At 38.9% G+C, this 18346-nt stretch overlaps 1 protein-coding gene across 1 annotated transcript in view; it reads right to left on the bottom strand.

Annotated features, from left to right (window-relative positions):
• Window positions 1–17189, bottom strand: part of LOC120775168 (galactose mutarotase-like) — a 32739-nt gene extending 15550 nt beyond the window's left edge. Inside the window, exons 1-5 of the mRNA XM_040105219.1 lie at window positions 16899–17189; window positions 9040–9133; window positions 3946–4316; window positions 1200–1447; window positions 931–1033 (exon numbers count right to left, since the gene is read on the bottom strand). Coding sequence (XP_039961153.1) covers window positions 931–1033; window positions 1200–1447; window positions 3946–4316; window positions 9040–9133; window positions 16899–17012 — 930 coding nt within the window. The 5' untranslated portion in view covers window positions 17013–17189. The remainder of the gene's footprint in view (window positions 1–930; window positions 1034–1199; window positions 1448–3945; window positions 4317–9039; window positions 9134–16898) is intronic.
• Window positions 17190–18346: the final 1157 nt, after the last annotated feature.

Here is an 18346-nt window from a genome sequence, read left to right as displayed (position 1 = left end):
ACAGCTTTTTACTCACGAAGGACCAGAGTTGTATAGAGTAGCATAATGAAATTACCTTCAAAATGACAGCAATTTGTTGAAAAAAACGGTGCATATTTGGCCTAAAAAGGGATCATTCTAACTATGTTTAAGTCCTTTAATTTAATGCAAAAATAATGGATTTCTTTCTACGATACTTTTTACCATATATATCGGTTTAAGTTAAATTAAACTAACAAATTTCTTTAGGTTTACTAATTTTGATGCTGAAAAGGTGTGAAATCGTTTCAAAAATTATCTCAGTTCGCATTTATCTGTAATTGTGACGATTTTCATTTTTATAATTGACCTGATATGACGTTTTGGCAACACCTGAAAGAATTCCCCACCATTGAGCTAGGCAAGTTTTAAGAGTAACAAAATCTTTGGTCACACCCTAACCAATTGCTTCCGTACTCGTTTCTTAACACATCAGCTAATCGGTTAGATATTTTTCTTTTTGTTATACCATTCAATTAAATTGATGCACTCATGTTTCTCTGCATTCAGAAACACAACACCTCACTCTTGCCCACACTTCCACGAAGAATTCAACACAGTTCACTGCATTGCTTTTAGCTCAACCAAAGCCGTTTTCCGCTTAGTAACTTTGCAATAAAACTGCAACGGTATTTTGAGCACTATGATGTTTATTATTATTTTTTTTGAACCGACCCCGTCTTAAAGTTCTCCCCTTACATAAAGAGAAAACGGCTAATTGCTCGCTGCGCTTGATTGGCGCATTTGGTTGGCTGAGTGAAAAATATTGCGGCATTTGTGGGGAGGGAGTGTGGTGAGAATAACGCCGATGTAAGCTCTTAAATACATTTAATACCCACTTTTTATATGGAAATATTGCACTTCCATAATCGAAAATATTTTTATTTTGCTATTAAAGAAACATTGACTTACCTCGCCCTTTCGCTCATCTGGCAGAAAGTTGCCGGTGTAGAATTGCACGCCTGGTTGGTTGCTATAGACCTCCATCCAACGACCAGTCGGCTGGTGGACAACCCTGTGAAGACGGAGGAAGACGAAGCGAAAGATTTTGTAATTCAGGTAATTATAAGTAATTAAATTTCTCTCATATTAAATGATAATATTTTGTTATTATTGTTTAGTTTTTTTTTGTTTTTTTTTTAATTTTGTACAATCCTTAGTAATATGATTGCTAAACTTACTTTGCCACTCTAGCGATCCCATTCTCACTCACTCCGTCCCGTGTCACACAGTAGTTGTCATCGAAACCCAATTTTCTATCCTCAATTTGGCGTATATGTCGACCCAGATTTTCGCCGCACCGAAAGTCGTAGGCAGTGTGAACGACAGGCAGATATATGCCGGTTGGAATACAATAGTTATCTGTTTGCGTTATATCACGCCCGTATATCGATACAGTGTGCTGGTAAAGAGCCTCCCTGCCGGCATCCTGAAAAAGGCATAATAAATAATTAATGTGATTTTACATTTTTAATCGTTAAACTCGAAATCAAGATTAATCTCAGTAAGCTCTGATCAATGAAATGAAATCAATAAAAAATAAATACTTCTGAAAACGATTTATGAATCCCTAGCATCCGCTTCGATTTGATAAAGTCTCAAAACCTGATATTTTTGCCTATTATTATAGAGTGTCGAAACGAACAAGTTACTGGCATAAATTAAAGTTGTTATAGGTCTAAACTCAGAAATATGACGAATATGTTTTCAATGGCGTATGAAATTTGTTCATCATACATAGTTAATATTCTTCGGTTTAGATCAAATATATCTCCATCCCCATTTTGTTCGATAACTGGTCGCCATTTTGAAGATACTTCATAAGGCTACTCTCATAATAACCTTTTTCTCTATTGGAAATAATATGGGACAGTCGATTTTCAGAAGATTCTTTTGAGGCGTACATTTCACTGACAAAATCAATCCCGTTAGAAAGCAGCAGCAGATAATGATCACACTGTGCCAGGCCCTGACTATAGGATGGTTATATAAGAAGGCCCGGAGATTCTGGCGACTCACTATCGATGTGTGGCCAGGCGTTGTCCTTATAGATCACAATTCTTCACCTTTTGGCTGTGGTTGGACGCTTTTGTAGGATTTTTTCCTTCAGATAGTCCAATCGTTCACATTACAGGTTTGGGCGTAAGATAGCAGCTCATAGTAAAAGTTCCTTTGCCAATTTCCTCAAAATACATAGTAAAACCTTACTCTTATTCTTATTTATTGACGTATACATCGCTTACGCAGTTATTGCGGAGTTTACCACAGCGCGCCAGTCGATTTTCCTTTTAAATTTTTGGAGCCAATTGGAGGTTTCGAGGTCCTTCTCCTACTGGTCTTTCCAACGGAGAAAAGGGCTTCATCTGCTTCCCTCGGCGATTACTGCGTCGAATACTCTTAGAGCTGGAGTGTTTTCATCCATTCGGACGACATGATCTAGCCAGTGCAGCCGCTGTTTAAATCACCATATATCTTTCGCAGAACCTTTCTCTCGAAAACACGTAACGCCGACTCATCAGATGTTGTCATCGTCCATGTCTCTACACCATATAGCAATACGGGGACAATGAGTGACTTGAAGAATTTGGCCTTTGTTCGTCGAAAAAGGACTTTACTTGTCAATTGCCTACTCAGTCCGAACAATGTGAAAAGCGACGTGCGAGCCAAGTCGCGAAAGGGACGACTGTTTGTGTGATGACAAGAGATATTTCGTCCTGCCCTCGTTCACTACCAGGCCCCTTTGCTTCTTTCTTTGTCCAACCTGGAGAAAGCATAACTAACGGCCCGGTTGTACACTCTTGTAGAAGATTGTACCTTCTCTTCAGCTCGAATTATTTTCTCCAGTGATAGTTTGAAGAAGTCGCCCGATAACCGCCTTGTCGGAAACCCTCAATCGAACGAGGGGTCTTTCCCTTTCTTTCATACAGTATGCTCGATAGAACCTTACATGTGATGTTGAAGAGGCTTATATCACGTTTCTTAGCGCAGAGTGTAAGATCTCCCTTTTTGTGGATTGGGCAGAGCTCAATAAAATTTTAATCGTCGGACATACTTTCCGACAATATTCCACAAAGAAGCTGATGATTGCTTCTAATCAGTTCTTCGCCGCCGTATTAAAACCTTACTGACTGTTAATGCTGACTTGGCAACGGTTGCGCTGGCGCACCGCAATTCGCTTGATGTTGTCATAAATAACTCCCTTTTTATAACCAGTAACCATCCACATCAGAATTGGATCAAGTTTGTTGAAATGTAGCAGATTTTCAGATTTTCAGCACCTCCATTGGTGCCTATGCATCGAACGTCTATTTGAATCCATTCTCAAATATAAAGTTTTAGATGGTGTTTGGTGCAATGTTTAGCGCTTGGCATCGCATGACATGATGTGGATAATGATGATTCAATGACAATACGAGAACTTGACGATATCCATTGTTTAATCGATTTTTTCGGTAGGTATATCTTTCACATCAATATTATTGCAACAGAAACGTCGAAACCTACATCGCACATGATTGGCAGCTATAGTATCAGAACAACAACCATTATCCACATTTTCAGCCGTCCGCCATGTATTTTCGTCTATATTGAAGACCTTAAGATCACGTACTGTTGTTATCTTTGATGCATGTTCAGACAATACTGACTCAAGCAATCACAACTTTATTATGATCATTTACTTTTCTGAGGTCGTATATGGCGCAATCCGGCTACACTAACACATTTCTGATATGGATAACTAAAGTTATCGTACAATTCACTAATATTTTTCCTTTTAAGAACCTCCTCTCTCCGGGATATGGCTTGCGTAGTAGGCAGTTTTGGCCGACCAAGCCACTAACTCTTCTGATTTCGTCCCGAAAGATGTATTTTTGGCATCACCACACATTAAACTAATATCTATACATATACACTTTCAATACTCACATGTCCAGCCAAATTGAAGTACGAATGATTTGTCATATTCACCACGGTTGTTACTGTTGTTTTTGCAGTCATATGAATACGCAAAGTATTATCATCGTGCAGTGTATAACGTACAGTGGCAAATAGTTCACCAGGGTAACCCTCATGACCGTCTGGTGAACGATGACAGAAAGTGACACCATTTTCATGAACTTCCTTCAGATTCCATGCCACTTTATCAAAACCAATAGAGCCACCATGCAAGTGATGGTCACCGTGATTTTGACTAACTTGAATTTCTTTGTCGTAAATCATGAATTGGCCATTTGCAATGCGATTACAAACACGTCCGATGGTGGCACCAAAGTACGGATTACTTTCATCTTCGTAATCTGAATGGAGAGAAGTGAGGAGAATACGTTAATTAAATTAATCAGATGATAAGATACATATGATTCACAAGTTTCAAAAATAGCGGAATAAAAGTACGAAAAACATTAATCTTCATGTTCTGTTCGATCGTAGGAAAGCATGAGTGATGTATTCCTCATAGTAAAATTTTTTCTGAGCTCGACAATAGACCCAGACAAGATAGGCAGTAAAAGTCTTTCAAAGGTTTCTCAATTTAAGTGATGATTGTGAGTGATTTTTTTGGAATTTTTTTAAGGACCCGAAATTTGTCATAATGCCAAATTTCTTTGGAACTCCTGGTTGTTCAAAATTAACAGGAACCCCATGAATATTATCACCTAGTCTGAAGCATCCAAATGACCAACAGCATAAGCTCTTTAACGCAAAGAATATATATATATATATATGTGCGACCGCAAAAAATTCCATACGAAAGGGGCGCTTAATTCGCTTAGCAGCGCAGGGTTGACGTCCGTGGCTCTCATAAGCTCTCACTTTGGTTTGGCAGCTGGTAAAGCTGCTGAAGTGTGTCTGCATGCGAGAGTGAGTTTGTTGTTGTCGCTGTTTTTGTGGCATGCAACAGACTTACCGGAAGTGACTATTGCATACCAAGTACCACTACAATCATCCGCCATCCGACATCCGACGTCACCTCGGACGCTACGTACTCGTATATAGACGCGGCGGGCCACCTCCAGGCGGCATTAGTGACAACCGAGAAGGCGTTTTTTTCAACTCATATGCTAGACAACCGCTTGAGGTCAAGTGGTTTTTGGGTGTGTTTGTATGTAGGTGTGAGTTTTGCTACCCTCGTTGGTGGCCAGTTGTCTTCATTGTTGGCAGCGTCGTATTAGCGCACGAAGCACATGAAGTGACCAAAAATGCAGTATTCGGTGGCTTAGTGCGATGACCAGTGCACACATACCATATCCGGCACATGACCCCATCTCTGTCTGGTTATGGTCGCAGACGGGTCGCACTTTTGCTGAGGTCACTCGAGTTGTGAGCCACTACGGTCGGCCGGCCCTTTGGTGCTATTGTTAGTGTTTTTGTTTTATGGCCACAGTTGCTGTTGTCATTGTTTGCTTTGCTCTCTGCTTTTTTCCTCGGGTGTGAATTGCGATTTTTGCTTTTGTCTTCCGTTTCGCCGCTGCAACGCGTCAGTTCCGCTTAAGTGGGAAATTTGTTACCCTCGAAGCGTTACAAGTGGTAACACCAAATTGGCCCTCAACAACGAGTGTGAGTAAGCCGAGGAATAAAAAAAAACAGGCTTGCGTACGCTGGTTCATATGGGAAAAATTCAGTTGGTGCAAAGGACACGCATGCTTAGGAAGACAGACAGAGCGACAGACAGTCAGCTGCATTCGTATGTGAACGTACCGCTGGACAGACGGACGTACGTGGCTTTAGCTGACCACTCCAGATGGCAAAGTGTTTGTGTGCATCCGGTACTTCCGGCTGTTTTTGTAGACTCTACATTCTATTTTTTCCGGTTTACCCTTTTGCAGCTGCCTGCTCCTCCGGCGCCACCATTTGGAACGTTGCTTGTTTAACACAGCCATTGTTTAAGCTGTTTGTGTCATTGTTTGCTTGCCATCAGTGTCAGTGTAATATTTGCCACGCTGTTAAAGGGAAATGTGTTCACGTCACGTGCGGTGCAAAGCATATTTGTGACACTTATGCCGTCATATGAACATACATACACATGTGTGTGTGTATGTGCGTTCATGCATCCGTGACAGTAACTAATACTGACACTTCTTCTTTATTCCTTCCTCTTGCGAGATTTTTGTCCGTTGGCTTAAAACCGTTTAATAGTTTCCGAAATTGTGGCGTTTCAGGTTTTATAGGTTTTAAAGGAGATTTGTCCTAGGCGCGCTTGAAAGTGGAACACTTGTTTAAGCTGAATTCCTTTATGACCTAAATGAAGACATGTCTAGTTTCTATCGATATCTCTTTAGAATATAGCAGGTTGTACGGATTATTGTTGCAATTTCCGTTTGAATATTTGCTTTTGAACGAAATGGAAGACATCTTTCTCGTTGTCCTTGTGCAAGAAGACTTTATGTTTGGAAACTCTTTCGTAACACTTTCTCAGAGGTTTTTTGATTCTATTATTCAAGCTTATGGTCCTTAAATAACATTTGCTTCTATCTTTCTTAAAAAAATTATCAAAATAACATTCGTTTCGATACTTGTCGTGTCAGCTGTTTCAGATACTAAACCGTTTCTACCATAGTCGGGCCAACGAATTCAGACCGGACGCCAACTTTTACCCATACAAAGACTAAAAGCCCGTTAGCATTGTGAAACAAATTTCGGGAGTACTTCAACAGCAAGCGCAAAAATGAATTTGGTGTAGGTGAGGTCTAATACTAAAAACTATAATTTTCTTAGTAGTCCAATGCATCTCATGGAAATAGTTTTACTGTATGTGGTAGAGTTTGAGTCGAAAGCTAAAATAAATAGGGTGAAGAAAGCAGCTGCAGCATTTTACACTTGGAAAATGGGGACTGACGCCTCATTTTCGTTGTTGTTGTTTTAATGGATGCCTAATTCCCGTCAAAGTTATCGTCGACGTCATTGAACGGAAGGGTTGCTGTTTTGACGCGGTTCAGATGAGTGGGATTGGTGAGGCATGCAAAAAGGTGGACAGTGTCATGCGGAGACTCATTGCACGGACATATATATATTGGAAATGTCGGAGTCTATTCTGGATAAGTAGGAGTTTAACCTGCTACATTATCCAGAACGAAGCTGGGCAAGGGTTACTCTCGATTCTCGCGGCAACTCGAGCTCGCGTCTGCAATGGGATGTGGTTTGACTCCAAGCACTCCATTCACTGAAAGTGAGTCGGTGAAGGTGTTTGGCGGTCAGTGCTTGTCGGAAGTGAGTTGCGACCGAAATCTGGTAGGCATATTGTCTGATGTCATCGACGTAGTTGAGGAATGATCTCTTGATGTTGCTAGAAGGCGGTTCCGTTCCAAGCAGGTAACTGCAAGGATAATTTTCGCGAAAGCTGAAACTGCCTAGAACATAAAAGTGGCTTTCAAATCATTAAATTATCTTAATGTTTGAATGAATGCCATCATTTTACAATTTGAAAGGAATCGGTGTTGAGAATCACCGACTAACAGTCAGAGATCATTGGAATATCGGAAGAATAAGTGAAAACTATTTTGACATATCATTAGTGCTTACAAAAGTGAAAGAACGATTGGTCTGCGAAACAATACGCGGATATTATTAAACGTATTATTATAGACAATAAGTCTATGGCTGCGTCCCAGAAGCAGAAGGTCAGCCGAAGCCGGAACAACTACGTTAAAACTGGTCAAAACTCAAGGTTCTGTTCACAATTTTCTTCGATTATCGAGGTGTGACGCACTTATTAATTTTTTAGTTTAAAATTATGAACAAAGTCTTACTATGTTTTGCCCATAGACATCCATTAGATCGAAAAATTTACAACGCTACAATCTCCTTCATGAGGAAATTGTTTACAACGAAATACTATAGCATATAACTGTTTTACAAACTGAACGATTAAATTCAGGTCATTGTGTGGGAAACCCTTTATTTGAGGGGAATGCAGGGCTGCGACTGTAGCGAGCATCACCAAAGCTCCTCCCAACAAGCTTAGTTGCTCAGATTTGGTGAAGTCGCGTCGAACGGATACCGGAAGTGCTCGTAAATGGAAGAAGAAAAGGAAAGGGGAGGACCGATTGTCTGCTCCACCATCGGGCGATAACTCCTGCGGGCTTGATGATCTTCACAGGAAGGGCATGCGCGGTGCAAACCTAAAGTGGTACTTGCGGCACCTATGAGAGGGAAGACTCCTGAGGTAGCTGAGAAACGTAGTGTCTTCCTTGCATCGAAGGTGCGCAACGGTGGCAAATCTGCGTTCGAAGTAGCGAGGCTCAGAGCCGTTGCCTGGTTGACGAGACCCCGACCATCAGGCGAGGTAGCGAAGAGGTAACGCCTTTGACTACCTAAAACACGAAATGGAAAAGCGGGCAAATAACGCCTTCCTTCGAGCTCTATAATGCTGAGGGGTACCAAATACCCCCAGGTTGGAGGAGGGATCAATCCAAAAACTGGGAATCCAAATGGCTTTGCTGCCTCCCAATTACCACACGGACGTATTTCAGAGATCCTGCTACAAGACCTAGTTGTTGTGCAAGGACAGGAAAGGAAAGGGCTTCATCCTGGCTGCAGCCTACATCCCAAGTAAGGTATCCATACCATCCCAGAGGCTGTGGATAGACTGAATAGTTACTGCAGGCAACATAAGCTGCCCCTGATTCTGGGATGTGTAGCGAACGCCCATCACTCGGAATGGAGCAATGCGGAGTGCAGCACACGAGCTAAGTCTCTCTTAGAGTATATTATTAGTAGCAACTTAAATATAGAAAATGTGAGTTGTGAATCCACTTTCGTTACAATAAGTAGGAGGGAGTTGCACGATATCACTTTGAGAAACAAGCCAACGATATATCTTTAAGAAATTGGGCGTAGGATATTGCCTTAGGCAACAGCGTAACCTCCGAAGAAATTTTTCTGATCGAACGCCAATAGCTTATGGCTAATAAAAACTAGCCGATCAAAATCAAGTTCGTGTAAGGATGTTTTTGATCGATTTTTTTTTTTGCTTTATGTGGCTGAAGAGTCTGCATAAAAATATAAATGTACTAAAGCACTTACCTTGTATTAAATCGAAGCCCAGAACAACGTCTTGCAATTTACCGGATTCATCTGGAATTCGGAGAGAAAAGATGGCGGCACCATAAGATATGACCTTCGTTTTCGTAAATTTATTAGAAATTTGGATACGTTTTTATTAAGATATAAGGTTAAGATTTGGTTTTCGGAAAATGTCGTCGGCAATTTCAATGACAGTTTATTATATTTAATAATTTTGAAAGCATTTTGCGTGATTTATAAGGGATATAACGGTGATTAGCAAATAGTTTGCATTTCCATATGCGATTCCCGGAACAGTAAAGCGGTGATAAGGCAACATGCAAAAAAACAAAAAATTAATAAAATAAATAAATAAATTAAATATTTAGAGCAGAAAATAAACCAAAAAATATAAACAATTAAATGTGTTAATAGTATTAACTATTGAAATATAACGGCAAAAAACATAACCTTACGAAAGAAATTATAGCAAAGAAACAATTTGCAATGAACAAAGAAATTTGATAACCACACGACGAAACAGTTTTATAATGAACCATATTTTCTGCTGCATAAAGTATATCTGTATATATGCATTTGTATATATATATTTATGAGCACCATGTTAATTGTTGTGTCATATTTTGCTCACACACGCCACATTAACACTTCCGAAAACTTCCGTAGATTCGCAATATGCAATTATTTGAACGCTTTCGGCTTTCTTTCTTTACTAATGACCGCTACATATGCTCCTACCTCTTACCATACACACAGTTGCATACACGTATATATACATATGAGAGATCAGAGGATACATTTCGGATAAATGTTGCGAAAATCCTGAAGAGACTTAATGAAAACATTCAGATCTTAATGCATTGCAGCGGAAAAGAGCCATATCGAATGTGTACCAACTTAAGACCCTTGCCTGGTGGCGGAAGGCTTTGTGTTGCACGTGCTGCATCTGCATGGTTTCTTGTGGTGGTCGTGAGCGGCGGCATCAACTGACACACATCAATTTGGTAGTGGAAAATATGGTTTCGTGTGGTGGAATAAGGAAAATTTTACATATTATAGCGTTTTGTTGAATCTGTGGATTTCGAAGATTGTGCTTAAGAAGGATTTTGCAATATTACACCGGAAGAAGTAATTCTTTAGATTAGTCAAAAAAAAAAATTGGAATATGAGGCAGATAAAAAGTTTTTGGTTTAGATATTATATACTATATAGTTCCTGTGTAATAAAGCCAAGTGCAGATACTTTACTCGTACTTGTTTTCTTAAAGAAAATTGCACTTGGATCTAATACGCATGCCTTACTAAAGGTATGAGACTGAGAGTGTTTCAATCTGTGTCTCGCGTTATTGACAGAAGCAAGTGCTAAGATGAAGAGGCTTCTGCCTGTTAAGGCTAACCTTGTGCGAAATAGTATTTTTAATTGACTAAGTCAGTAAGCGCCACGTAGCGAAAAGGAGAAACGACTGGCGCGCTGTTGTTAACTCGGCTATAATCGCGTAAGCGGTGTCTACGCCAATTAAGAAGAAGAAGAAGAAGTCAGAAAATTGAACCTCTCGTGATACGCTGATCAACGTATTGATTTGATTCGCTGTGCTCTTGAGCGCTATGGGTTAAGACTGTCGTCAGCAGTTAAATGCTTTCGCAGAAATCATCCCTGCAATCACCTGCTTGGAGCGGAACTGCTCCCAGGAACATCAAGAGGTCGTTCCTCAATTACGTTGACGACATTAAACAATACGCCGACGACTTTAGACGCAACAAACTTCCGTTAAACAAACTTCCGAATGACGTACCCGGAGTCAAACCACCACCCGTTTCAGACGAAAAGCTCGAGTTGCCGCGAGAAACGAGTATGACCCTTGCGCAGCTTCGTTCTAGATACGGTAGCAGGTTAAACTCTTACTTATCCAGAATAGACCTCGTCATATCTAAAATATGTCCTGCGTGCAATCTCCGCATGACACTGGTCACCTTCCTTTTTGCATGCCCCACCAACCCCACTCATTTGACACCCTCTTCCTTTGGTCCGACCCTGTCCAAACAGCACGTTTCTTGGTCCTCCCGTTAAATGACGTCGACGACAACTTAGCGAATCCTTACTAACCAAATAGGCTCTAGGCATCCGCTAAAACAACAACAACTGTTGCCAGCAGGTACCCAGGTTAAACACACCGGACGTTGTACTATGACAGGGACATAGCCGAGAAGCTGAACGTCAAACTCGCAAACGACTAGCCAACTATATTCAAAGCAGGCAGTGAGATTGCGAAATTACATCTTCTCGTGGCACTCATCGACCGCAGTAACCCGTTGGAACAGATATCGCAGGAGCGGGGGAAAATAGTGGAGATGAAGCTATTGCAACTCTTCTTCTCGAGGCTGAGCTCAGAGCCAAATGTACCCATGACTTCATTTGATAGAGCAGAATAGTTTAGCGAAGACAAAATCCTGAAATACAAAGATGACCTATCGCTGACATGGGTGTGAAAAGCTGTCAGAACGCCTCCAATCCTGTGGGAAAACGCAAAACTGGAGGTCGTAGCGTCTTCCTTCGCCTGAGGCAACGCCACTCCGTCGATGTCCACAAAAACAGACTGAAGAAAGGTGAAGTGGAGAAGGAACTCGGTATTTAGGATTTTATGGCGACTTCACTTGTTGTACAGGAGATGGAGAAGGTATCAACTCAGTATTCTGAGGGTCCGATACCGGGAGCTGCAAGTACTGCAGATGAACACTACATGTACCGCAAACATGATTAAAAAGGTGAGAACGACAATATTGAGGAAAAAAATCTATACTAATATAATGATCATAGATCCATAAGCGACTTTACGATGGTGGGAGCAAAGGGTGACAGTGATGAACCTATACTTGCGTACTGCTGTATCTACTATACACAAACAGCGCAGCTCCAAAGGCTGGTGGTTACGCCCAGCAGAAGGAAGCAGACTTTGGTCAATGCCCATAATACGATTTGTGGCAGTACGGACCATAATCAGAAAAGTGAGCCTCAACTTATTTTTGTTGCAAAGTAATCTAGCGGTAGCCAATCGATATGTTGATGCTACGTATTGAGAACCCACTTACATATACATCTTAAGTATAAAGCTCTAAACCAGTAGAGAAGAAATTTTGAAAATTGGAACCAAAAAATTTTGTTTTTGGAACTTTTGACATTAATTTTGAGGTTATGTGAAAAAAGTGTTAATATGAAGGCCCCATGAAAAGTTATTTCGATGGAAAAGTTATTTCCATGGGACTTGTAGTGGTGCCAAAATCGAGATTAGCCGTTGTTTGCCCTTATAAACTCAACGTCCATCTATCGCATCTTTTGTTCTTAATTACCTGGACTTCCTTATTATGACTTTCAAAGTATGTTACTCACTTATTTTCATAAACATTCATATGGTTAATAACCAGTACAAACGTTATGAGGATGAATATTACAAGAGTTTCTAAACTTCGATTATCTTGGCAACAGAAATTGATTAATTAATAAATCTTATATTTTGAATATAGCTAAATCGTTAAAAAATGTATTCACAGATTTCTTAAAAATAAAATATTGTTTATGAATCCAACACATTTTTTTTTTGTTTCCAGTGTTTGCGCTTAATACTTATTTCGTAGATGTATGAGGCCTACATAATCGCAACCTCTTCACCCTTCTCAGTATTATACTACTTCAACTCGTTAATGCGATGCTGTCCTCGCTGTCATTATCACCACCAATGGAATAGTATATAAAAACTGAGTTCGATAATTGCGCAACCCTTCTCGGACCATATTTTCAATAAGTATTGATTTCGCTGCACTCCTTTTGACTTTAAACGAATTTCCTTTTTTTTTTTGAATATTTATTGCTTTGTTTGCAGTGCTGGCAAACTTAAAGCGTTTTTGGGTTACTTTCGCCGATTAACCCTACTAATAGTGTCAATATAATTTTTTGGGTTCTCAATTCATGCCACAGCCCACAACCCACACTTTCGCAATTCACAACCGAAAACGACCCATTCGCTCTTGCCTTTAACGTTGTCACTTCTTCGAAAACCGTTTTAACATCTCCCTTAACACGCCTCAATTGTCGCTGTTGCTATTAAGAGGTCATTGGACCCTGATACATTAATGTTATTGCTGCCATGTAGGTATGTACCAGTCATTGTCTCGGCCATGTGGTTTGAACGGCTGCTTTGGCGTTTTATGGCATGACAAAATTATAGAGTGTTGTGCTGTCGTGGATGGAGGCACATGTGTGTGCGCTAGGCTTAGGAAAAAGGATTGTTTGATGTCTTATGCCTGTCTTCGGTTCGTTTGTTGTCATTGATAGCTGGTATTTGTTGCGCTGTCGGCTTGGGGTTTCGGGGGTTTGGGTGTGCATTGTGATAATAGTCGACTCGTGATACGGAAATGGCATTTTGTGTTATGTCTCTTTTAACTACCTCGACAAGCGGCAGTTAGCGTCGGTTGGTTGGTCGGTCGTTCAGTTGGTCGATCGACCCATAAACCCATCTCTTGCTCTACTTTTGCTTACATGTTTCTAATACTCAATTGTCCAATAAATGTTTGCTTGAAATTGCCGAGGCTGCAACATGTTAATATTCGTCGTATTATTGCAAAGACTACATATGCTGTCTTATGTCTATGTTCATTGTTAATATTTGGGTTATGGATATTTTGGGATTGGGGCTTACAATGAAAGCGGCGAATGACAGTTACTAATATATGAAACTGTGAATATTTTTGATGGATTAAGGCATAACAACTGTTGATGTGGATATAAATTGAATAGGCAAGTAAGCCGGTTGGCAAATAAATAAATTTTGGGTTAGGATTTTAGAAATACGAAAAGGTGTTATTGATATGTAGTCAGATAGACGCATAAATTAAAGGAAATTCATGTGCTATTTTCGTTGATATTTCAATCAATGCTTACAATTTGTATGATCTAACAGAAACTCGGTCATCTAAACTTCGAGCCATCAACACAATTTGTTCAAGTCTAAGCACGAAAAGCAATTTTTTGTAGACGATTTTTTATGTACTTAAGTAAGATGTCTGGACATGCTCAGCCCACAATCGACATTTTGTTTTAGCCTATTGTTTAACTGCTCCGTTTCAAGGATTCTAGACATTTTTCAACTACGCTATATTTGATAGAAGGAGATGGCCCATTAGTTAACATATAAATTAGTCAAATGGGGTTGGTGATTCGAACATATAGCCTATTTCTCGCAAATGTCAAACTCACCTTCACATGGTACCCCCTATTTAATACGAAGGAGGCTCTGTACATAGATTAAAGGCGGTATAATCTTATCAATAGAGCGGAAGAAATTACCGTGTCCTGCCAGCCAGGAGGCAATTGAAGCCACGGATCCAGGCTCGTATGCAGAAGGCTAATCTCCATCTCATCTTAAATTATCAGATTGCAGAAATCTACATAAATTAATAATCCCGATATTAGCCGGATGATCTTATACCAGCAATTCAGTATGGGTTGTCAAGAACCATGACATTAAGATATAAAAAACGGTATCCAAATTCTAATTATTTTTTATTTTATTGGTATTTTTTAGATATTTTGTCTATGGTATTTGTGGAATCCCGTCCTCAAGGCTAATGGATTTTCATAATAGACGTTTCTATCAGAATAAGGTTTGAGAAACTGAGAACGAATCCAGGTCAAAATGACTAGGAAATAAGTCCATTTATCATTATACCATGATTGTAAGTAACAAAAAATTATAATGAATCTACAACATAAAGGAAACTAAAACTAAGACACTTAAAGTGGCGGCAGTACACTACACTGGTTCCTCACGAGCGAGATGGCATACTGCGTTCAAGGCGTCCAAACTCAATAAAAAGTGGTAAGAATGTGAGAGAATTAATGGAAATTGTCGATTGCTGATATTTCAAATTGGCCAAACCAAGTAATTTTTTCAGAAATGCTGAAATTTGTTCGCAAAGTGTTTCAATTAGAAAACCTTGATATTGCTCATATGCTATACAAAGACTTTAAATGGGGAGTAAACTCTAGAATTTTCAAAAAATTAAAAAAAAAAGATTGCTCTAAACAATCGAAATAAAAAATATTGTTTCACTGGTTTAATACACAGTTCAACAGCTAATCTGGGGGGTGAGAAATTCCAAGTCAGGGTGATGGTACTAGGTCAGTATAGTAAAACTCTCAAAGGGTTTGGCGTTCGTATGTGTCAGTTTTTTATGACATTTTAAATTTTTTCCTTATCTTGATGTTTTTTTCGCTCAGTTGTAACATTTTTGCAAAACCGTAGGTTTTTTTTTGTTTTTTTTTTTGAGACTCGTTTCCCCGAAACTAACTTTTTTTATCTGGCAATTTCGAGCAAATTATTTAAACGATTTTTTTTAACTAAAGCGTATTTTATAGACAATTATTACTCAAGTGCGTGATAAAGATTTTGACAGTTGTTTAACTATTTTGATGTCGAAAAACTCAGGTAAAAATGGCACTTTTTACAAAATCTAGGCCTACAACTTAATTTTTCGAAATTCTCAAAACTCTACTATGCGCTTGATAAAAGCTTCCTGATTAAAAAAAAAAAATCCTTTTTTCGTTTCAGATAAGTAGCCAACGGGATCTTTGATATTTCCGTAATTTTTTTTTTGAATAAAATATTTTTATTGTGTAGTTCAATAATACCTCTTACAATATTGTCTAATATCGCCTATTCATGAACAAAGAAATTCGGAATTTTTGCAGCAGTGGAGAATCTGTTTTAAAGTTGTCGGAGATCGGAGAAGATACTCCAAAAATATTTAATTTTTTCATCGACATTTTTACTGTGTATTCCTAAGGCAAAAAATTTAGGACAATGAATTTGTTACCTCAATGAAAAACAAGAAAAAACGTTAACTTCGGCTGCACCGAATTAATTTACCCTTCACAGTTGTATTTCTTTTAGTAACTATGTGTTCAGTTTGTATGGAGCTACATGTTATAGTAATCCGACCTCAACAATTTTTTCGGAGATTATATTGTTACCTTAAGCTCGTTCAGTTTGTATGGCAGCTATATGTTATAGTACTCCGATATCGGCAGTTCCGACAAATGAGCAGCTTCTTGAAGGGAAAATGACTGAGGGACTAGTTCCTATATATACAGACGGTCAGACAGACGGACAGACAGACAGACGAACAGACGGACATGGCTAAATCGATTCAGATCAGCATACTGATCATTTATATATATACTTTATAGTAAAGCCGATGATTCTCTTCGTACAATTATCAGCTCATATTTGAAAAGACTTGCTTAGAGGTGTCTAAGAACTTATTTCTCAGAGTACCAAGCAAAATAAAAATTATGCGATTTTTGACCCATCCTAATAAGTATACTCTTACAGTTTTAAAACAATTGATAAAGTAGTTTTTATTTAATCCAAAATGTTGCTTCTTCAAGCTAACTTTGTCATTTGAGAAAGATCTTCATCGAATCATAAATATATAAAGATTATAGCTCTCACGTCTAGTGCACCAACACAAAGTCTACCGCTAATAGATTACCTTTGGAGATTTGAAGTCATCTTTAACCAAATATTCCACCAAACCTATGTGAAAACCCTTAAACTCAATTCGTCGAGTTGGCAATGTCAAGGTCAAAGGAGAAGGCGATCACTAAGATGCCAAGTGTGCTGCAGCACTTGTGCGCTTATCATTGCTTCAAAGTAATTTTCCAAGCAAAATCGCAAATTCAACAAGTGGCACGAGAGCGCTCATACATACATACATACATACATATGTGCCAAACATACATACATTTATACATAAGTGGAAGCTACCTAAACGAAACACTTCAAAAATGTGTCAATAAGCACTTACCTGCACATACGTATTCGTGACATCGTTCACCAAAGTAAAACGGTGTATATGGGCGAGCTCACCCGTAATTGGGTCCGTCACACTGCTAATCATATCCTGCGAAACGTGAATCATTTTTGCTGTTTGCTGGGAATTTTCTTATTTGTAAATTGTTTTTCTATTTAATTATAATAATTAAACGCTGCGGTGAGCACTTCGAAAGTTTAATTAAATAAAATTATAAATTTTGCCGGCTAACAGTACCCAAGCCGAAAGCACAGCGACGCGAATGGACGCACACAACAAATAGCGAACCAAGTGAATCTGTTATTTGTTTGAAGTGTCAATAGTGTCGGCGAGAGGCCAAAAGTGTCTACATATGTACATACTTATGTCCACATGTGAGTACTTGAGTGCATCGGTGAGAAGATTGAGAGAGGTGCTGGCTGTTTATGTCGTGTAGCACTTGCAGAGCAACTAGCTCGTGAGATTTTTACTTAGTTGTTTATTCCGCTATGTCATAATGGCAAAAAGTACGAATTTTTGTTGTGCAATGGGAAATAACTAAAACATTTTAAATAAGCTTGCGTTGAAGTGAACAATATGTGAAAAGTAAATACGTATATGCAGCTAAAGCACCCTGTAGGAAAAAAGAGTAATCAATTGCGAAATAAAAATGGAAGGTTTGTACCAGAGAGGAGAGTTATATAGAAAATAGTAAAGACATTTTTTTGCATTAAGAGGACTAGCTAGTGTGAAATAAAAAAAAATTTTTTTTTTTCGTATTTTAATAGGATAACAGCTCAATTGAAAAGTCCCCAGCCTGACACATAGATGGCGCTACTAGATAAATCCATATGATTTTTAGTTTGCCCTAACCTTCGAAACCTGTCGGATTACTAGTTTATGGATTAGATCATTTTGAGTGAAGCAAAAATCCATGAGTGTGATTTCGATTTGCTTCCGCACCCACCGTATTCTCCAGATCTTGTCCCCAGAGGCTATTTCCTGCTCCCAGACTTCAAAAGAATGCTTGCAGGGAAGAATGTTTCATCGAATGAAAAGGTGATCACAGAAACTGAGGCCTATTTTGAAGCAAAGCACAGATCGTATTACAAACATTGTATCAAAAAGTCGGAGGTTCGTTGAAATCAATGTATTACCATTGAAGGAAATAAAAAAAAAAGGATTTTGCAAAAAAAATGTGCACTATGGTAGGCCGGAGATTTTTCAATTGACTTGTTATACCTTTCATAACAACACACTAAAATTTTAAATTGTTATCTCAAATAATTTTTGAGTTATAGACTTATGAAGTATAGCCGCTCAATTCAATCATCTCTGTTTAACGTAGGAGACCGAAACTTCGAGCACTATCGATTTTTTCAACGTGGTCTGTACATAGTTCTCTATACAACATATACAAGTCTTTTATCAGTTAAAAAATCGAATTTTGTCTAGTAAACTAC

This window comes from Bactrocera tryoni, chromosome 4 (genome assembly GCF_016617805.1).
Source record: "Bactrocera tryoni isolate S06 chromosome 4, CSIRO_BtryS06_freeze2, whole genome shotgun sequence".
Classification (NCBI taxonomy): domain Eukaryota; kingdom Metazoa; phylum Arthropoda; class Insecta; order Diptera; family Tephritidae; genus Bactrocera; species Bactrocera tryoni.
The sequence above is the reverse complement of the archived record's forward strand: the minus strand, read 5'-3'. Positions and strand labels throughout refer to the sequence as shown.